The sequence below is a fragment of the Mytilus galloprovincialis genome, chromosome 12, assembly GCF_965363235.1.
Source record: "Mytilus galloprovincialis chromosome 12, xbMytGall1.hap1.1, whole genome shotgun sequence".
NCBI lineage: Eukaryota > Metazoa > Mollusca > Bivalvia > Mytilida > Mytilidae > Mytilus > Mytilus galloprovincialis.
This window is the reverse complement of record NC_134849.1, coordinates 74,080,218-74,103,375: the sequence shown is the minus strand read 5'-3', so window position 1 is coordinate 74,103,375 and position 23,158 is coordinate 74,080,218. Positions and strand designations below refer to the sequence as shown.

Below are 23,158 nucleotides of genomic sequence, written 5' to 3'. Positions count from 1 at the left end.
TTAGATTTAGAGTATATATAAGCTTCTATGTATTTTCATAAAGGTTTGGAAATAATTGAGAACATTGAATTCCCTATACAGCAGAATTCAATAAATAATAACTCTGTTTTCCAGGGGAAAATACGTTAATATGGTGATTAAAAGAGACTCACACAATATTCTATTTATTTTGGTCAAGTAGTATTCAAACTTTGTTACTACAATGCTAGCTATGCTTTTCAATAAAAAAAAAAAAAAACATATGAGAAAATTTAATAATTTCACAAAACTCCATGATTCAGAAAAAATGAAAATATGTGTTTTTTTGGATATTTTTTGTATATTCTAATAACAAATCTAAAAGTTGGGTTGAACTGCAATCTGAAGCAAGTACGCTTCTCAGTTTCAAATTAATTAAATAGTTAATATCGATAGGGGATTAATAAAGGAATCAAAAGAGTAAACAAAATATACAGGTCAATGTGCTTGTTTTCAAGATATTAGCCATTGAAATTTTGGCAGGAAAATATTCTCTCTTGACTTTTAATAGCTTTATCATTGACAAGTTAACATTCTCAAAAACTATCAAAGAATAATTGAAATTGTATACAACTTTTAAAGATGGCTTATCATTATACATGTAAAAGATTTATTAAGAAGATAAATGAGGGCCAATGCCATTTTTTTAAGGCATTCAAATGAATGAAAGCGGAGGTTTTCCGAAAATCTGACAAAAATCCCAAAACATGACAAGCGAACTACATTGTCCCTTAACTAAGCTCTGAAGCTAAACTCAAGTTATATCGATGTGATATATGAAATTTCTAAAAAAATTATTCTATTTTTAAAATAATCAGGCTCTCCGACCAAACGTTATCTTTTCAAGAATCTACATTTATGATATCTTTAAAAAATAAACATACCCCCTTTTTTCTAAATCCCCCAAACCTCAATATTACATTATATATTACATTTGTTTAATCTAATGAAAAGAACAGAAAAAACTGTGAGTGAAGCAAAGCATGCAGTCATATTCCAATTTGAAAATAAACATCCTCTATTTATGTATCTTTTACATTAATTTCTATTTATGCAGTTTTAGAGTGGATGTTGCTATGAATAATATGTGTTTCCATGGTAACAATTGAAGTCAACCACACTTGACGATAAAAAAGTTTGCGTTAGCTTTTATGTATTTTCTTATCGGTTATAAAACAATTCAGGACATTTAAGCTCTTAAACTGCAAAACTCTGCAAATAAAAACTCTGTTTCCAAGGAAAAAATTGGTTGCTATGGTGATAAAACTAAAAAAAATCCCACGCATTTGTTTATTTAATTTGGTAAAGAAGTATCCAAACTTCATAACTACAGTGCTAACTATTCTGTACACATTTGCACTTTTCTGAAAAACAACAGAGAAAATTTGATAATTTCGCAAAAATCCCAATTTCAAAAAAGTTGAAAATATGCATTTTTTGGCAAAATTTTTCAAAAAAATTACAAATTTGGTTGACATGCAATCTTCACGAAAATGAAGCTTAAACCAAGTTGTATCAATGTTACATATGAACATTAATGAAAAATGAATGATTAAATTCATAATCAGGCTCTGAATTGTGGTGATTTAGCTGATTTTTGAAAGATTTTACCACGCTAATTCACTAAAGAAATAGAGTGTCCGTTACCATGGCAACCACTCATATTTTCCCACCCAAAATTATTTTTGAGCAGTATTCATGTATTGCTTCTTCTAGGCCAATTATAGATAAAATCTGAAACCTTCATGTATCGCACTCTGCCTGGTTCTTACAAAGAGCTGTACTTAATTCATAAACTTAGTTACATATTTCAATAAGCTGCAACTTGCAGTTGCTGAGAAATAAAGTGACCAAAATTTTGTATATGACAGAAAAAGAGATAATAAATTAACTTGTATGCTCTGTGTGAAGCAAGGTATAAAAAGTGTTCATGTAAATTAGTGTCTCTGTGTTGATTGGTGCTTAACGTCCAGTGGCAAATATTAAATGCATATTAAGGATTGTAAATCTTACAATAACACAATTATTCTCAACTAATTTGTATTAGACTGACTCAAGCAATCTAGCTGCAATAGCCCCAGTTCACAAGAAATAATGTTATCATACTCTGATATATTATTCTGACTCTGAGCCAAAAAGTATAAGCATTTTTCCCTAAATGATGTAGAATTGGCAGATAGACACAGAACACCAACTTGTCGTGTTAAAACTGGTGGGGAATAAACCCATGAACATTTGCACCTTTCAGAAACAGCTGGATATCATCAGACCAACCACATTTTTGTCCATTCCTGAAAAATCCCAATAATAAATGCATGCAATAATTTCTGAATCTAAAGTAATGTATCTAGACTGGTCCATAATATCTGAACTCAAAGTTGCCAGAAATATCACTTATGTGTTGTATCTTGGTTAACATCTATAACAATACAAACATTGTACTAAACAGATTTTACACATCATCAGTAAAGTGATCCATAAATTAATTGAACACTGGGCATATACTATAAAATATTACCTCATGTGTTGTAACCAAGGGACTGGCACCTCTTTCTACAAGATATCTAGTGGTCTGTAAATGTCCCTCCCCAGCAGCATAATGTAAAGCTGTTCTTCCATCTCTCTATAATATAACCAAACAACATGTAAATATTATGGACAATACTTTGTTATCAATATCAATAATATACAACATATCCTACAATTGACATTAAAACTTGTCTGATAAACTGTACAATGTTGTGTAATATATATCACATGAATCAGTGGTCAAAACTGAATAAAATGACCAGTCACACTTGTATTTATATTCTATATAAACAATAAATAAACATGTTTTGTTGTGAAATGTCAAATCTTCCATTAAACCTGATATCTTAAAAAAACATTTTTTTTCAAGAAATGTGTAAAATAGTTATATCAATGGATTCAGTAGAACAAAACAAGCAAAATGAGACCCCACTTTATATGATTCTTACACATATTTGTTCGTTAAAACTGTCAGATTAACAACAGGATTTAGTGTAGATTCAGTATCATTGTCCATTTTAATAAAAATTTTTTTTTAAGAAACATGAAAAAAAGTTATATTTTCTGATTCAGAACAATAATACGAGTAAAATGAGACCCCACTTGATATAATTATTACAAATATTTGTTCATTAAACTTGTCTAATTAACAACATGATTTAGTGTAGATTAATAGTAATGTGATCAGACTAAGTAGATAACATACTGCATCTGTGATGTCGATCTTACATCCTCTATCAATGAGGAGTCTACAGATCTCCAGGTGTCCTTCCCTGGCAGCCAACATTAATGCTGTCCGTCCAAACTCCTGGAATAATACAACTGACATCAAAACTTGTCTGATAAACTGGACAATGTTGTGAAATAAATATAAATAAATATAAACAAAATATATATCACATGAATCAGTGGTCAAAACTGAATGAAATGACCAGTCAAACTTGTATTTATATTGTATATAAACAAACAATAAACATGTTTTGTTGTGAAATGTCAAAACTTCCATTAAACCTGATATCTTAAAAAAATATTTTTTTCAAGAAATGTGTAAAATAATTATATCAATGGATTCAGTAGAACAAAACAAGCAAAATGAGACCCCACTTTATATGATTCTTACACATATTTGTTTATTAAAACTGTCTAATTAACAACAGGAATTAGTGTAGATTAATAGTAATGTGATCAGACTAAGTAGATAACATACCATTGTGATGTCGATATTACATCCTCTATCAATGAGGAGTTTACAGATCTCCAGCTGTCCTCTCATGGCAGCATACATTAATGCTGTCCATCCATCTCTCTGGAATAATACAACTGACATCAAAACTTGTCTGATAAACTGGACAATGTTGTGTAATAAATATAAACAAAATATATATCACATGAATCAGTGGTCAAAACTGAATACAATGACCAGTCACACTTGTATTTATATTGTATATAAACAACAAATAAACATGTTTTGTTGTGAAATGTCAAAACTTCCTGATATCTTAAAAAAAATATTTTTTTCAAGAAATGTGTGAAATAATTATATCAATGGATTCAGTAGAACAAAACAAGTAAAATGAGACCCCACTTTATATGATTCTTACAAATATTTGTTTATTAAAAATGTGATTAACAACAGGGTTTAGTGTAGATTCAGTATAATCATTCATTCTTATAAAATATTTTTTTTTAATAAACTTGTAAAAAAGTTATATTTTCTGCTTCAGAACAATAATACAAGTAAAATGAGACCCCACTTGATATAATTATTACAAATATTTGTTCATTAAAACTGTCTAATTAACAACATGATTTAGTGTAGATTAATAGTAATGTGATCAGACTTAGTAGATAACATACTGTGATGTCGATCTTACATCCTCTATCAATGAGGAGTTTACAGATCTCCAGTTGTCCTCTCATGGCAGCATACATTAATGCTGTCACTCCATCTCTCTGGAATAATACAACTGACATCAAAACTTGTCTGATAAACTGGACAATGTTGTGTAATAAATATAAACTAAATATATATCACATGATTCAGTGGTCAAAACTGAATAAAATGACCAGTCACACTAATATTTATATTGTATATAAACAATAAATAAACATGTTTTGTTGTGAAATGTCAAAACTTCCATAAAACCTGATATCTTAAAAAAAAATTTTTTTTCAAGAAATGTGTAAAATAATTATATCAATGGATTCAGTAGAATAAAACAAACAAAATGAGACCCCACTTTATATGATTCTCACAAATATTTGTTTATTAAAACTGTCTAATTAACATCAGGAATTAGTGTAGATTCAGTATAATCATTCATTCTAATAAAATATTTTTTTTTAATAAAACATGAAAAGAGTTATATTTTCTGATTCAGAACAATAAAACGAGTAAAATGAGACCCCACTTTATATGATTATTACAAATATTTGTTCATTAAAACTGTCTAATTAACAACAGGAGTTAGTGTAGATTCAGTATAATTGATCATTTGTAAAAAAGTTATATTTTCTGATTCAGAACAACAATACGAGTAAAATGAGACCCCACTTTTAATATATAATTATTACAAATATTTGTTCATTAATCCTGTATGATTAACAACATGATTTTGTGTTGATTCAAAATAATTCTTTATTAAAATAAATAATTTTTTAAAGAAAAATGAAAAAAAGTTATATTTTCTGATTTAGAACAATAATATGATTAAAAAGGAATTAAGAGAACCCCTTCATGCCTATTTTCCCATTTAAACTATCTGATTAAAAACAGAATTTTGATTAAATGTTGAATCAGTATAATGATATCAGCATCAGTTCCAATACAGACCTATGGTAGTTGAACTTTGCAGGTTTTTTATTAGTGTTTTACTTTTATTACCAATGCTGAATGGTCTAGATAGGTGGACTGTGCATAGTAAATATAGTTTAACCCTCCACATTTTGTGCCTGTACAATGTTGTTAGTTGTTGAATTTGTTTGTTTATTTACTCTGAGGCTTAAATTAAAATATTGATTGTTTGCCCTTTACCGACCGACCCTATAAATTCGTTCCGCCTGAAAATCTTTTATTTGTATTTACCAGCAAGATTTTATTTTATTTATTTTTTTCGTTCCTACCAAAAATCTTATATTTGTATTTCCCGCTCAAAACTTTTTTACCGGAATCCTCGGGTTTTATCTTTACCGTATAAGGTCCAGTCCGTTTGGTATCACATGAGTGTTTGACATGAACACTTGCATTTGAAGTTTCAAAGCATGTGTTTGAAATCGATGTTCAGCATGTGAACGCTTCCTGAAATCATGATATGACATTCGCTACTCTGTACCTTTATACTTAAAGAGCAGGGTTCATTTACAAAAAAGTTCGTTTGATACAAAATTATGAACGCATGTACAAACTAATTTGTAAACGGACGTTGTATTGTATGTAGGGATGGCCCTTTGTGATCCGCAGATCAGGATGATTATGCTAACGATGCCACTATATTATTTATATCTCATATGAATCAAAAGTGACAAAACCCTGTAAAGTGGAGAATATCTGGCAGTAAAATCGCCAAGTTGTCCATACAGATTATTTATAAATACTATGTAAAATACGTGACAATTGTCAGAGTTTTAAGTTTTAGCATTTTTATTGGAAACAACTTTAGGCACACACGAAATTTTTAACACTCTAATGACTTTTTCTACTTGTAATGTACATGTATGTCTGCCCGGACATATCTTATCAGTACAAACTTATCTTTTACAGAAAACCGTAAGGTAAGCGTACAAGGTACGTAGTACAGAATATAAGTGCAAGTTCAAACTTTTCAAAGTTCAAGGCATATAAACGTTGAAGATATGCGGCACAGCTCTATATTTTATATTTGAAAACAAAATAGTAGTGCATATGAATTAGCTTCACATTCTACGTGATATTTTTTTAAAACTAATAGTCCCAGAAAACTTATTTGCGAAAACAAAACGGACACAAATGACATTATGCAGAGTTTGTATCTATAAAATAAAATATTATACCTACCTGCCTACCCATGACAAATTATATACCGAGCCAATTTATTTTTTTGTGAAAAAAAATAAAATATTTTACCTACCTACCTACCCTGTTTCAAAACATAGGGTCGGAAAAGGGCAAACAAACAATATTTTAATTTAGGCCTGAGTAGTCGGGTATTTGTGGTAGGTGTGGTTTGTCTATTTACTCGAAGTAGTCAGGTGTTTGTGGTTGGTGTGGTTTGTCTATTTACTCGGGGAGTCAGGTGTTTGTGGTTGGTGTGGTTTGTCTATTTACTCGAAGTAGTCAGGTGTTTGTGGTTGGTGTGGTTTGTCTATTTACTCGGGGAGTCAGGTGTTTGTGGTTGGTGTGGTTTGTATATTTACTCCGAGCAGTCAGGTGTTTGTGGTTAGTGTGGTTTGTCTATTTACTCGGAGTAGTCAGGTATTTGTGGTTGGTGTGGTTTGTCTATTTACTCCAAGTAGTCAGGTGTTTATGGTTGGTGTGGTTTGTTTATTTACTCTGAGTAGTCAGGTATTTATGGTTGGTGTGGTTTGTCTATTTACTTGGAGTAGTCAGGTATTTGTGGTTGGTCTGGTTTGTCTATTTACTTGGAGTAGTCAGGTATTTGTGGTTGGTCTGGTTTGTCTATTTACTCAGAGTAGTCAGGTGTTTGTGGTTTGTGTGGTTTGTCTATTTACTCAGAGCAGTCATGTGTTTGTGGTTGGTGTGGTTTGTCTATTTACTTGGAGTAGTCAGGTGTTTGTGGTTGGTGTGGTTTGTTTATTTACTCGGAGTAGTCTGGTATTTGTGGTTGGTGTGGTTTGTCTATTTACTCGAAGTAGTCAGGTATTTGTGGTTGGTGTGGTTTGTCTATTTACTTGGAGTAGTCGGGTATTTGTGGTTGGTGTGGTTTGTCTATTTACTTGGAGTAGTCAGGTATTTGAGGTTGGTGTGGTTTGTCTATTTACTCGAAGTAGTCAGGTATTTGTGGTTGGTCTGGTTTGTCTATTTACTCGAAGTAGTCAGGTGTTTGTGGTTGGTGTGGTTTGTTTATTTACTTGAAGTAGTCAGATGTTTGTGGTTGTTGTGGTTTGTCTATTTACTTGGAGTAGTCAGGTGTTTGTGGTTGGTGTGGTTTGTCTATTTACTCGGAGTAGTCAGGTGTTTGTGGTTGGAGTGGTTTGTCTATTTACTCGGAGTAGTCGGGTGTTTGTGGTTGAAGTGGTTTGTTTATTTACTGGGAGCAGTCAGGTATTTGTGGTTGGTGTGGTTTGTATATTTACTTGAAGTAGTCAGGTGTTTGTGGTTGGTGTGGTTTGTCTATTTACTCCGAGTAGTCAGGTGTTTGTGGTTGGAGTGGTTTGTCTATTTACTCGGAGTAGTCAGGTGTTTGTGGTTGGAGTGGTTTGTTTATTTACTGGGAGTAGTCAGGTATTTGTGGTTGGTGTGGTTTGTCTATTTACTCTGAGTAGCAGGTGTTTGTGGTTGGTGTGGTTTGTCTATTTACTCGGAGTAGTCAGGTGTTTGTGGTTGGAGTGGTTTGTTTATTTACTGGGAGTAGTCAGGTATTTGTGGTTGGTGTGGTTTGTTTATTTACTTGGAGTAGTCAGGTGTTTGTGGTTGGTGTGGTTTGTTTATTTACTGGGAGTAGTCAGGTATTTGTGGTTGGTGTGGTTTGTTTATTTACTGGGAGTAGTCAGGTATTTGTGGTTGGTGTGGTTTGTTTATTTACTTGGAGTAGTCAGGTGTTTGTGGTTGGTGTGGTTTGTTTATTTACTCGAAGTAGTCAGGTATTTGTGGTTGGTGTGGTTTGTTTATTTACTTGGAGTAGTCAGGTGTTTGTGGTTGGTGTGGTTTGTTTATTTACTCGGAGTAGTCGGGTGTTTGTGGTTGGTGTGGTTTGTCTATTTACTCGAAGTAGTCAGGTGTTTGTGGTTGGGTGTGGTTTGTCTATTTACTCGGAGTAGTCAGGTGTTTGTGGTTGGGTGTGGTTTGTCTATTTACTCGAAGTAGTCAGGTGTTTGTGGTTGGGTGTGGTTTGTCTATTTACTCGGAGTAGTCAGGTGTTTGTGGTTGGGTGTGGTTTGTCTATTTACTCGGAGTAGTCAGGTGTTTGTGGTTGGGTGTGGTTTGTCTATTTACTCGAAGTAGTCAGGTGTTTGTGGTTGGGTGTGGTTTGTCTATTTACTCGGAGTAGTCAGGTGTTTGTGGTTGGGTGTGGTTTGTCTATTTACTCGGAGTAGTCAGGTGTTTGTGGTTGGGTGTGGTTTGTCTATTAACTCGGAGTGGTCAGGTGTTTGTGGTTGGGTGTGATTTGCCTATTTACTCGGAGTAGTGAGGAGTTTGTAGGCTTCAAATTCAGTGTTATTCTTTGATTACATGTTTGTTTCATCTTTAGTGTTGTGCTTTGAAAACAGGTATGTTTCACATTCAATGTTGATTAGATTACAAGTATGTTTCACATTCAGTGTTGTGCCTTGATTACAGGTATGTTTTACATTCAGTGTTGTGCTTTGATTACATGTTTGTTTCATACTCAGTGGTACATAAATAAAGCCATTAGTTTTCTCGTTTGAATTGTTTTACATTGTCTTTTATGGCTGACTATGGGGTATGGGCTTTGCTCATTGTTGAAGGCCGTACGGTGACCTATAGTTGTTAATGTCTGTGTCATTTTGGTCTTTTGTGGATAGTTGTCTCATTGGCAATCATACCACATCTTCTCTTTTATATTTACATTCAGTGATGTGCTTTGATTACTGGAATGTTGTGCTTTGATTACAGGTATGTTTTAAATTCAGTGGTGTGCTTTGATTACAGGTATATTTCACATTTAGTGTTTTGCTCTGATTACAGGTATGTTTCACATTTATTGTTGTGCTTTGATTACAGGAATGGTTCACATTTCAGTATTGTGCTTTGATTACAGGTATGCTTCACATTTAGTGTTGTGCTTTGATTACAGGAATGTTTCACATTCAGTGTTGTGCTTTGATTACAGGAATGTTTCACGTCAGTGTTGCTCTTTGATTACAGGAATGTGAAACAGGAATGTTTCACATTCAGTGTTGTACTTTGATTACAGGTATGTTTCACATTCAGTGATGTGCTTTGATTACAGGTATGCTTCACATTTAGTGTTGTACTTTGATTACAGGTATGTTTCACATTCAGTGATGTGCTTTGATTACAGGTATGCTTCACATTTAGTGTTGTACTTTGATTACAGGTATGTTTCACATTCAGTGATGTGCTTTGATTACAGGTATGTTTCACATTCAGTGATGTGCTTTGATTACTGGTATGTTTCACATTTAGTGATGTCCTTTGATTACTGGTATGTTTCACATTCAGTGATGTGCTTTGATGTCAGGTATGCTTCACATTCAGTGTTGTACTTTGATTACAGGTATGTTTCACATTCAGTGATGTGCTTTGATTACAGGTATGCTTCACATTTAGTGATGTGCTTTGATTACAGGTATGCTTCACATTTAGTGATGTCCTTTTGATTACAGGTATGCTTCACATTTAGTGATGTGCTTTGATTACAGGAATGCTTCACATTTAGTGTTGTGCTTTGATTACAGGTATGCTTCACATTTAGTGTTGTACTTTGATTACAGGTATGTTTCACATTCAGTGATGTGCTTTGATTACAGGTATGTTTCACATTTAGTGTTGTACTTTGATTACAGGTATGCTTCACATTTAGTGTTGTACTTTGATTACAGGTATGTTTCACATTCAGTGATGTGCTTTGATTACAGGTATGTTTCACATTTAGTTTTGTACTTTGATTACAGGTATGCTTCACATTTAGTGATGTGCTTTGATTACAGGTATGCTTCACATTTAGTGATGTCCTTTTGATTACAGGTATGCTTCACATTTAGTGATGTGGTTTGGTTACAGGAATGCTTCACATTTAGTGATGTGCTTTGATTACAGGTATGCTTCACATTCAGTATTGTGCTTTGATTACAGGTATGCTTCACATTTAGTGTTGTACTTTGATTACAGGTATGTTTCACATTCAGTGATGTGCTTTGATTACAGGTATGCTTCACATTTAGTGTTGTACTTTGATTACAGGTATGCTTCACATTTAGTGTTGTGCTTTGAATACAGGACCATGTTTTACCACTCGCTATTGCTGAGGATAAAATAATCGAATATAAAAACCCAACCAATATATACCTTTTTTGTACTTGTAGTTGTGTGTTTTATACGTACAACCTTGTAGTTGTGTGTTTTATACTTTTTATGTATAACCTTGTAGCTGTATGTTTTATACTTTATATGCAAAAACTTGTAGTTGTATTTTTTATACTTTATTTGTACAAGCTGCGATGTTTTGAAATTACTTGTAGTTTTGAACTGTTAATGTTCTTACTGACATGTTTTGAAGTGACTTATAGGTGTGTGTTTTATTCTGTTAATGTTCATACTGTCATGTTTTGAAGTGACTTATAGTTGTGTGTTTTATTCTGTTAATGTTCTTACTGTCATGTTTTGAAGTGACTTATAGGTGTGTGTTTTATTCGGTTAATGTTCATACTGTCATGTTTTGAAGTGACTTATAGTTGTGTTTATTCTGTTAATGTTCATACTGTCATGTTTTGAAGTGACTTATAGTGGTGTTTAAGTTATTTAAAGTACGTGTTTCATACTGTTTATGTCCAACTGTCAGGTTTTGAAGTGACTTATAGTTGTGTGTTTATTCTGTTAAAATTCTTACTGTCATGTTTTGAAGTTACTTATAGTTGTGTTAAAGTTATTTAAAGTACGTGTTTTATACTGTTTATGTTCATCTGTCAGGTTTTGAAGTAACATGCAATTGTATTTTATTCTATTACAATTTGCTGTATTTTGAAGTAACATGTAGTTATGTGATTTATATTGCTCAAGTAAGATCTGTTATGGTCAGGGTTGGCAAAAACCCGGGTTTTATGAGTATTGCCCAGCCCAGTGGGAAATACTGGGAAAACCCGGGTTTTACTGGGTTTTAGTGGGTAATACTGGGCAATACTGGGTAATATAAAATATTTGTCTGAATTTTAAAGAGGATTCAGTGATAAACACAAATGCAATACATTTAATAAGATATTTATACCCTATTTTGTTTGTTTAGATTTTGTCTAGATTGGCAAACTGTAAATAGAAAGCAAATAAATCATTTTTTTTCAAATGAAATATATAGCTCCTATTTTAACAGAATTAACAATTACATGTATTAAAGAAACATTACATTTAAATAATGTATATGTACTGTCACTAATTAATAAGTAATTATTCAGATTAAAACACAGATTTGTTTATGTAACAATAATCAGTCCTTTCAATTTTATAAGTGTTAATGGCATGACCCTGTAGGGTGTTTATTTAGCAATATGAATGTATAACAATTAAAATTAACAATTCACTTAAACACTGCAATAAAATGCATTTTTCAAAGTTTGGATTATTGAAACAATACATTTTTTTTTTGTACTTGGTAATTAAAAGGTATCTTTAAATGTGCAAATCTTGTTTTGTATTCTGCCTACATATAAAAATTAATAGAGAAGAGAATGAAATTGAATTTTCTAGAAATGACTGTCAATGGTTATCTGTATAAAAAGTATGTATTTAGCTGTTATACTATGAAACTATAACAAGTCTTTACTATTTTGTGTTAAAATAAGCTTACAAAATCATATTGCCCAGTAATGCCCACTATTACCCATTTCTAGGAGTATTGCCCAGCCCGGGAATTCCCGGGTGGGTAATACTTTGCCAACCCTGGTTATGGTCTGAAGTTATCTGTAGTTGTATGTTTTTTACTGTACATAATTTATTTGCTCTAGTACTAATTTGGATGAAACTACTGTACCTGATGAGACTATTTTACTTACATCTTGATAATCAATGTCTGCTTTATTCTCAAGGCATGTTTTCACATTGTTTACATTTCCAGTCTGAGCAGCTGTACAAAGTTTCTGTAAGTAAAACATAGATTTTACACTTAATAGATTGTAATGAAAAATGAATGAAATAACTGTTAAATAAAGCAATAATTATTTATTCTCCTGCATGGCAAATAACTATATAAATCTGGGGTATCCTCACCTCAAATAACTATATAAATCGGGGGTATCCTCACCTCTAATAACTATATAAATCTGGGGTATCCTCACCTCAAATAACTATATAAATCTGGGGTATCCTCACCTCATATAACTATATAAATCTGGGGTATCCTCACCTCAAATAACTATATAAATCTGGGGTATCCTCACCTCAAATAACTATATAAATCTGGGGTATCCTCACCTCAAATAACTATATAAATCCGGGGTATCCTCACCTCAAATAACTATATAAATCTGGGGTATCCTCACCTCATATAACTATATAAATCTGGGTATCCTCACCTCAAATAACTATATAAATCTGGGTATCCTCACCTCAAATAACTATATAAATCTGGGTATCCTCACCTCAAATAACTATATAAATCGGGGTATCCTCACCTCAAATAACTATATAAATCTGGGTATCCTCACCTCAAATAACTATATAAATCGGGGTATCCTCACCTCAAATAACTATATAAACGGGGTATCCTCACCTCAAATAACTATATAAATCGGGGTATCCTCACCTCAAATAACTATATTAATCGGGGTATCCTCACCTCAAATAACTATATAAATCGGGGTATCCTCACCTCAAATAACTGGGGTATCCTCACCTCACCTCAAATAACATTCAGGCAGAGAGGATATGTACCGATTATCAGGTTGTCTACATATTTACATTGTTAAGTATCAGCTGTGAGTCACAATATGAAGCTTTTTTCATGGGATCACAGCGATTGATATCAGAGACTTCATATTGTGTTGAGCAGTTGACAGTTTACAATATAAATATCATCAAAATGATGACAATCTGAAAATCGATTTATTGGATAGTATTTGTGTACTCTGCATTATAGAAACAAGTGTTTTCTTTGTTTCACCAGCAAACTGGAAAATGACTTGATATTAGTCGGGTCAAACTTATCAAAGTCGGTTCATTTAATTATGCATTGTTATATTATTGCAATTGGTGATATGTAGTTGTATTTGTGATTCATTAACACCTTTAGTTGTCACCATGGTAATTTCTCATCATTTTCTGACTAATTTTATATCAGATACATGTAGTAGAAATACCACCATGCTTACTTATTGATAAAATTACATATGTAGACTGAATAAAAAGAGATGTTGATAATAAAATAAAGAGACAGTAACCTAACAAGAAAGCTAGACAAAGTGATGACTCTGAAGAAACTGTATTAAAACAAAGTCAATCTAGGACTTTCCTCGATTATTATGGTGTCTGGGAGACACAAATTATCAAATATATGTATTTTAGTAAGGAAATGGAAATAAAAAGTCACATGACAATTGGACTTAAAAAGTAAATCTTACCTCATTCCAATTTTCCATTATAACCTAAAAATAGAAAATCAAAACTATGTGTATAGTTGTCATTGAGTTAAATTGTTAATGCCAGTTGAAAATACATGATCCTTATGGACTTGTGAATTACTGACCTAATATTTTCAGATATGAATCTAATCCAAATACATGAAATACTAACATCTAAAAGACTATGTCAACTTTTCTGCACTATTTTGTGTTGCTCACCTGGTGAAAATATCACTAGTTTGCTAACTACGATTTTTAAATGCGCATACTGGTTACTCTTTGTGTTGCTGATCATTTTTGTAATTTACATATTTAACCTAATTCCTATAGGTTTTTAGTTAACAGCCAAAACTGCAAACATGAGTGCATACGCTGAAATTTCTCGCCTACTTTACCATGTTTACCATGTTTACTGACCATTTATGTTGATATTCCTAAATATAAAGTTTTACTACAAGTATCACATAAACTTAATATGATCAAAGCCAGAAATACATGTACACCTTACAATCATTCCATACACCAAATATAGTTGATTTTTTGCTAGTAGTATACAAGAAACAGACCAAATCATTAAAATTCTATATTGACCATGGAACCATGAAAATTAGGTAAAGGTCAGATGATCCCTGTCAAACAGACATGTACAACTTACAATTCCATGGATCAAATAGAGTTGACCTATTGCATATTGTATTTAAGAAACAAACTAAACAAACATTTTTATCCCATGTCAGATTTGCTCTAAATGTTTTGGTTTTTGAGTTATAAGCCAAAAACTGTATTTTACCCCTATGTTCTTTTTTTAGCCATGGCAGCCATCTTGGTTGGTTGACCGGGTCACGCCACACATTTTTAAACTAGATACCCCAAAGATGATTGTGGCCAACTTTGGATTAATTTGGCCCATTAGTTTCAGAGAAGATTTTTGTAAAAGATTATTTAGATTTATGAAAAATGGTTAAAAATTGACTATAAAGGGCAATAACTCCTTAAGGGATCAACTGACCATTTCGGTCATGTTGACTTATTTGTTAATCTAACTTTGCTGAACATTATTGCTGTTTACAGTTTATCTCTATCTATAATAATATTCAAGATAATAACCAAAAACAGCAAAATTTCCTCAAAATTACCAAATCAGGGGCAGCAACCCAACAACGGGTTGACCGATTCATCTGAAAATTTCAGGGCAGATAGATCTTGACCTGATAAACATTTTTACCCCATGTCAGATTTCCTCTGAATGCTTTGGTTTTTGAGTTATAAGCCAAAAACTGCATTTTACCCCTATGTTCTATTTTTAGCTGTGGCGGCCATCTTGGTTGGTTGACCGGGTCACGCCACACATTTTTTAAACTAAATACCCCAATGATGATTGTGGCCAAGTTTTGTTCAATTTGGCCTAGTAGTTTCAGAGGAGAAGATTTTTGTAAAAGTAAACGACGACAGACAATGACAACGAGGGATGATGACGGACGCCAAGTGATGAGAAAAGCTCACTTGGCCTTTTGGGCCAGGTGTGCTTAAAATAAGCTCCACATCATATGATTTTTAACCCCCATAACAATCACCAACTAGAGGCTCTAAAAAGCCTCACAGTGTCGCTCACCTTGGTCTATGTGAATATTAAAGGAAGCAGATGGATTCATGACAAAATTGTGTTTTGGTGATGGTGATGTGTTTGTACATCTTACTTTACTGAACATTCTTGCTGCTTAAAATTATCTCTATCTATAATGAACTTGGCCCATTAGTTTCAGTGGAAAATGTTAGTAAAAATTTACAAATTTTATGAAAATTATTAAAAATTGACTATAAAGAACAATAACTCCTAAGGGGGTCAATTGACCATTTCGGTCATGTTGACTTATTTGTAAATCTTATTTTGCTGAACATTATTGTTGTTTACAGTTTATCTCTATCAATAATAATATTCAAGATAATGACCAAAAACAGCAAAATTTCCTTAAAACTAACAATTCAGGGTTAGCAACCCAACAACGGGTTGTCCGATTCATCTAAAAATTTCACAGCAGATAAATGTTGACCTGATAAACAATTTTACCCCATGTCAGATTTGCTCTAAATGCTTTGGGTTTTGCGTTATAAGCCAAAAACTGCATTTTACCCCATGTTCTATTTTTAGCCATGGTGGCCATCTTGGTTAGATGGCCGGGTCACCGGACACATTTTTTAAACTACTAACCCAAAAGATGATTGTGGCCAAGTAGTTTCAGAGGAGAAGATTTTTGTAAAAGATTACTAAGATTTACGAAAAATGGTTAAAAATTGACTATCAAGGGCAATAACTCCTAAAGGGGTCAACTGACCATTTCAGTCATTTGACTTATTTGTAAATCTTACTTTGGTGAACATTATTGCTGTTTATAGTTTATCTCTATCTATAATAATATTCAAGATAATAACCAAAAACAGCAAAATTTCCTCAAAATTACCAATTCAGGGGCAGCAACCCAACAACGGGTTGACCGATTCATCTGAAAATTTCAGGGCAAATAGATTTTGACCTGATTAACATTTTTACCCCATGTCAGATTTCCTCTAAATGCTTTGGTTTTTGAGTTATAAGCCAAAAACTGCATTTTACCCCTATGTTCTATTTTTAGCCGTGGCGGCCATCTTGGTTGGTTGACCGGGTCACGCCACACATTTTTTAAACTAAATACCCCAATGATGATTGTGGCCAAGTTTTGTTCAATTTGGCCTAGTAGTTTCAGAGGAGAAGATTTTTGTAAAAGTAAACGACGACAGACGATGACAACGAGGGATGATGACGGACGCCAAGTGATGAGAAAAGCTCACTTGGCCCTTTGGGCCAGGTGTGCTTAAAATAAGCTCCACATCATATGATTTTTAACCCCCATAACAATCACCAACTAGAGGCTCTAAAGAGCCTCACAGTGTCACTCACCTTGGTCTATGTGAATATTAAAGGAAGCAGATGGATTCATGACAAAATTGTGTTTTGGTGATGGTGATGTGTTTGTACATCTTACTTTACTGAACATTCTTGCTGCTTAAAATTATCTCTATCTATAATGAACTTGGCCCATTAGTTTCAGTGGAAAATGTTAGTAAAAATTTACAAATTTTATGAAAATTATTAAAAATTGACTATAAAGAACAATAACTCCTAAGGGGGTCAATTGACCATTTCGGTCATGTTGACTTATTTGTAAATCTTATTTTGCTGAACATTATTGTTGTTTACAGTTTATCTCTATCAATAATAATATTCAAGATAATGACCAAAAACAGCAAAATTTCCTTAAAACTAACAATTCAGGGTCAGCAACCCAACAACGGGTTGTCCGATTCATCTAAAAATTTCAGAGCAGATAAATGTTGACCTGATAAACAATTTTACCCCATGTCAGATTTGCTCTAAATGCTTTGGGTTTTGAGTTATAAGCCAAAAACTGCATTTTACCCCATGTTCTATTTTTAGCCATGGCGGCCATCTTGGTTAGATGGCCGGGTCACCGGACACATTTTTTAAACTACTAACCCAAAAGATGATTGTGGCCAAGTAGTTTCAGAGGAGAAGATTTTTGTAAAAGATTACTAAGATTTACGAAAAATGGTTAAAAATTGACTATAAAGGGCAATAACTCCTAAAGGGGTCAACTGACCATTTCAGTCATTTGACTTATTTGTAAATCTTACTTTGGTGAACATTATTGCTGTTTATAGTTTATCTCTATCTATAATAATATTCAAGATAATAACCAAAAACAGCAAAATTTCCTCAAAATTACCAATTCAGGGGCAGCAACCCAACAACGGGTTGACCGATTCATCTGAAAATTTTAGGGCAAATAGATCTTGACCTGATAAACATTTTTACCCCATGTCAGATTTCCTCTAAATGCTTTGGTTTTTGAGTTATAAGCCAAAAACTGCATTTTACCCCTATGTTTTATTTTTAGCCATGGCGGCCATCTTGGTTTGATGGCCGGGTCACCGGACACATATTTCAAACTACTAACCCAAAAGATGAGTGTGGCCAAGTTTGGATTAATTTAGCCCTGTAGTTTCAGAGAAGAAGATTTTTGTAAAATATTACTAAGATTTACGAAAAATGGTTAAAAATTGACTATAAAGGGCAATAACTCCTAAAGGGGTCAACTGACCATTTCAGTCATGTTGACTTATTTGTAAATCTTACTTTACCGAACATTATTGCTGTTTACAGTTTATCTCTATCTATAATAATATTAAAGATAATAACCAAAAACAGCAAAATTTCCTAAAAATTACTAATTCAGGGGCAGCAACCCAACAACGGGTTATCCGATTCATCTGAAAATTTCAGGGCAGATAGATCTTCACCTGTTTAACAATTCTACCCCGTGTCAGATTTGCTCTAAATGCTTTGGTTTTTGAGTTATAAGCCAAAAACTGCATTTTACCCCATGTTCTATTTTTAGCCATGGCGGCCATCTTGGATGGTTGGCCGGGTCACCGGACACATTTTTTAAACTAGATACCCCAATGATGATTGTGGCCAAGTTTGGTTTAATTTGGCCCAGTAGTTTCAGAGGAGAAGATTTTTGTAAAAGTTAACGACGACGAACGACGGACGACGACTGACGCCGGACGCCAAGTGACAGGCCTCGACAATAACGCTTGTCCGATTGTTCGGTACCAGAGGTAAAAAAAGGTCGGACAAGTAAAAGCTATACCAAGCTTGTCCGATGGGACCAGTAGAATCATTCTGCAGAAAATAAATTTTAATCAAACTTTGATGAACAAAGTATAATTATTAACAAAAAAACAATAAAAAAGATTTGTTTGACCTTTTTGAACTGAAACTAATTGAAAACTTTTTATTTCTCAAGACCCCTCAGACTTGCAATCAAAAATTTAAAACTGGTTCTTTGTCAAGTACTTTTAACAGGTAAAAAGCACACTTTTCTCAGAAACCAGTCTTATCGATCCCATTCAACCATGTGCTTTTTAAATAAGGTAACTTTAAAAGACAGTTTGTCACCAGCTCGGAAATGATTCGGCTCCAAGTTTAATAGACAGTTGGGCACTGTAGGAGACATATTTCATAGACATGGTTAATATAGTTTGGCAAGGCAGTAGACATTTCTGGACCAAGACAAATCAAAACTTCTTTTCCTTACTTATTTTGTTCCTTTATAATAATTAATACCAATGTCCATAACGTATTTTTTAAATAAGAATGAGGAAATTATTTACCATAAAAATCAGCAAATCATGTTTGATCTTTATGTAGAAAAAACAATACTTGCAATGCAGTGACCTATAGTTGTTAATTTCTGTGTCATTTGGTCTTTTGTCTCATTGACAATCATACCTCATATTCTTTGTATTGATTGCATTTCAATAAACTTTTTTCAACTTTAAAAAAAATAGGATAAAAATCCAATGAGTGTACATTTAGAGGCCAATCAGATGGTGCCTCATGTGCAAAGTATGATGAGACTTTAGCATTGATAAAAACTAGAACCTAAGTCCTGTGACACAACTAAATTCAGTTGTTCATCGCTCATATCTTTTAAAAGTATTTCAAAGAATATAAATCAAATTCTGTTCAATTTTTTTTAATTCATTTTGTTCCTTGAATCAACTTGAAATGCAAAAAAGGTTAATATTAAGATTTTTTTTTGGACAAGTTACAATTTCATTCGGACTAGTAAGTTTTGGTATGTACTTGTCCTACTGGACAAGTTGAAAAAAAGTTATTGTAGAGGCCTGAGTGATGAGAAAAGCTCACTTGGCCTTTTAGGCCAGGTGAGCTAAAAATACAAGAAATCTACATGAGTACCTTCATGACAGCTTTTGGTCATTCTCGACTAAGGGAGGACCATGAAGACTTGGCATTTGATTGGTTAAAAACAGCAATAAATGAAAATATTGATACTTCTAATTCTATAACGAAAATTCAAATAAATATAATTTAAATAAGCAATGAATTAGCATGTTCACCATTCCTTGTATGGAGGGATAAAATACTTCCGATCGCGCTACACTGTACAGTGTAGACACGGTTTGTAATGGTGAAAGTTCCTCCATCGTTCAATTTTGATCCATGGAGATCCTGTAGTTGTTTATATATTTGTTCTTAGGACTGGGGATAACTGTTTTACCATCATTCATACAATAACTCTTTTAACTAAAGAACATTTGTGAGCACACTCACATACCCCACGCCCCCACATTGTCACTGGGCAAACAAAATCTCACCCAGTTTCTAAGTTCAAAGACTAATAACTCCTACAAAAGTCAACTGATAAAAATTGCTAGAGGATATGCACATCTACATATTATGTCCTAATTATCTACAAAGTTTCATGAAATTCTGTTGTGTGGCTTCAGAGGAGTTGCTATGACAAGAACAAGACTGAGAGACAGATGGACTTACTGACAGACTGACGGATGAGTAAAAAACAGTATACCCTACGGACCTTTGTTCCATAGGGTATAATTATTCATATTGTGTCGAGCAGTTGACAGTTTACAATATAAATATCATCAAAATGATGACAATCTGAAAATCGATTTATTGGATAGTATTTGTGTACTCTGCATTATAGAAACAAGTGTTTTCTTTGATTCACCAGCAAACCGGAAAATGACTTAATAAGTCGGGTCAAACTTATCAAAGTCGGTTCATTCATTATGCATTGTTATATTATTGGTGATATGTAGTTGTATTTGTTATTCATTAACACCTTTAGTTGTCCCCTTGATAATTTCTCATTATTTTCTTACTAATTTTATATCAGATAGTAGAAATACCACCATACTTATTTATTATATATGTAGACTGAATAAAAAGAGATGTTGATAATAAAATAAAGAGACAGTAACCTAACAAGAAAGCTAGACAAAGTGATGCCTCCACTCTGAAGTAACTGTATTAAAACAGTCAATGTAGGACTTTCCTTGAGATATTATGTTGTCTGGGAGACACAATTATCACATACATGTATTTTTGGTAAGAAAATGGAAATAAAAGATCACATGACAATTGGACTTAAAAAGTAAATCTTACCGTGCTTACCCTATTCAAATTTTCCATTATAACCTAAAAATAGAAAATAAAAACGATGTGTAGTTGCCATTGAGTTATAAATGTTAATGCCAGTTGAAAATACCTGATCCTTATGGACTTGTGAATTAATGACCTAATATTTTCAGATATGAATCTAATCCAAATACATGAAATACTAACATCTAAAAGACTATGTCAACTTTTCTGCACTATTTTGTGGCGCTCACCTGGTGAAAATATCACTAGCTTGCTAACTACGATTTACTGGTTACTCTTTGTGTTGCTGATAATTTTTGCAATTTACATATTTAACCTAATTCCTATAGGTTTTTAGTTAACAGCAAAAACTGCAAATATGAGTGCATACGCTGAAATTTCTCGCCTACTTTACCATGTTTACTGACCATTTATGTTTATATTCCTAAATATAAAGTTTTACTACAAGTATCACATAAACTTAATATGATCAAATCAAAAAATAGGTCAAGGTTAGATAAACAAAGCCAGAAATACATGTACACCTTACAATCATTCCATACACCAAATACAGTTGATCTTTTGCTAGTTGTATACAAGAAACAGACCAAATCATTAAAATACTATATTGACAATATAAGAACCATGAAATTTAGGTAAAGGTCAGATGATCCCTGTCAGACAGACATGTACACCTTACAATCATTTCATGCATCAAATATAGTTTACCAATTCATTATTGCATATAGTATTTAAGCAAATGTTTATTTCTGAGTTATGGACTTGACCAAAAAACTTAACCTTGTCCACTAATCTGTGAAATGAGGTCAAGGTCAGATGAAAACTGTCGGACAGGCATGAGGACAGAAGTCGCAGGCAAAAACCTGTAAAAATCAATATTTCAGGGGCAATAACTCTAAAACTGGAAAATCTGAGTAAAAAGATCTTGTCATGCGGATCGTATTATAGTTTACAGTTTTAACCTATAGCTAGCTCCTATTTTTTCTAAATAACAGGCAAAAAGGGGAACAAGAGTGCACACACTGAAATGTCTCGCCTTCTTTACTAATCATTGATATTATGTTGATACTCCTAAATATAAAGCTTTATTACGACTGTCACATAAACTTAACATGAACCATGAAAATGAGGTCAAGGTCAGTTGAACCATATGCCAGGCAGACATGTACAGCTAACAATGCTTCCATACAACAACTATAGTTGACCTATTGCTTATAGTTTAAGAAAATAGACCAAAACACAAAAACTTAACACTGAGCAATAAACCGTGAAAACCAGGTCAAGGTCAAATAAAACCTGCACAACTGACATATAGATCATAAAATATTTCCATACACCAAATATAGTTGACCTATCGGCCTAGCCAAGATCAGATGTGCATTTCATATTGGGTCTATGTTATAGGCTTGTAAAGACAAGAAGATAAACTTTACATAAGTAATACATCTTTGAACTGAAGAAGAGGATGTAGGGTTTCACAATGAATATCAAATATCATGTATAGGTGTTACCGTTTTGAAAAAAAACACTAAAATACACGCTGAAAATGGGCAAAATTACACGTTATGTTGTTTCATTTAAAATTTACCTTTTTTTATCAATTGATAGTTAATAATTGAACTTAATTTGAACTAAATTATTGGTTCACTGTTATAGACAATTTATTCTTCTTTCTTTTACTGGTTGTTGCAACAAAAAATCTTCAGTGGTTACAAAGTTATGATAAAAAGTTGAATACTATGCGCTTGTTATGCAATTTTGTACTTTTGTTTTTAGCTTGCTCAGTGTAGTGTTAAAAGAGAAAAATAAATTAAATTTATGCTATTATGTCTTTTATTTTCTCTTCTAGTATATACATTATCAGAAACTACCTCATTTATCAAAATTGCAGTACCCTAGCTGGAGATATATGCCATCAAAGTTGGATATACAAATAAAGTGAAAAAATGTCTTGTCCGTAGACATGCATTCCCTAGTAAACTGGAAGCATAATTACATTTATGTTGCATTGCTAAGTTCCTGTTCTTTTGTAGATATGAAAACACTACTAACGTTTTTTTCTACCATCTATTAATAGAGGAAAAAATTCAAAAA

The 23,158-nt window shown here is 32.8% G+C and overlaps 1 protein-coding gene and 1 long non-coding RNA gene across 2 annotated transcripts in view; both read right to left on the bottom strand.

The window, feature by feature from the left end:
* Window positions 1-3,350, bottom strand: part of LOC143054827 (uncharacterized) — a 96,180-nt gene extending 92,830 nt beyond the window's left edge. Inside the window, exons 1-2 of the mRNA XM_076227878.1 lie at window positions 3,254-3,350; window positions 2,537-2,641 (exon numbers count right to left, since the gene is read on the bottom strand). Coding sequence (XP_076083993.1) covers window positions 2,537-2,641; window positions 3,254-3,334 — 186 coding nt within the window. The 5' untranslated portion in view covers window positions 3,335-3,350. The remainder of the gene's footprint in view (window positions 1-2,536; window positions 2,642-3,253) is intronic.
* Window positions 3,351-14,013: 10,663 nt separating this feature from the next.
* Window positions 14,014-23,158, bottom strand: part of LOC143054832 (uncharacterized) — a 30,088-nt gene continuing 20,943 nt past the window's right edge. The window contains exon 4 of the long non-coding RNA XR_012971839.1: window positions 14,014-14,040. This is a non-coding gene — a long non-coding RNA (uncharacterized LOC143054832). The remainder of the gene's footprint in view (window positions 14,041-23,158) is intronic.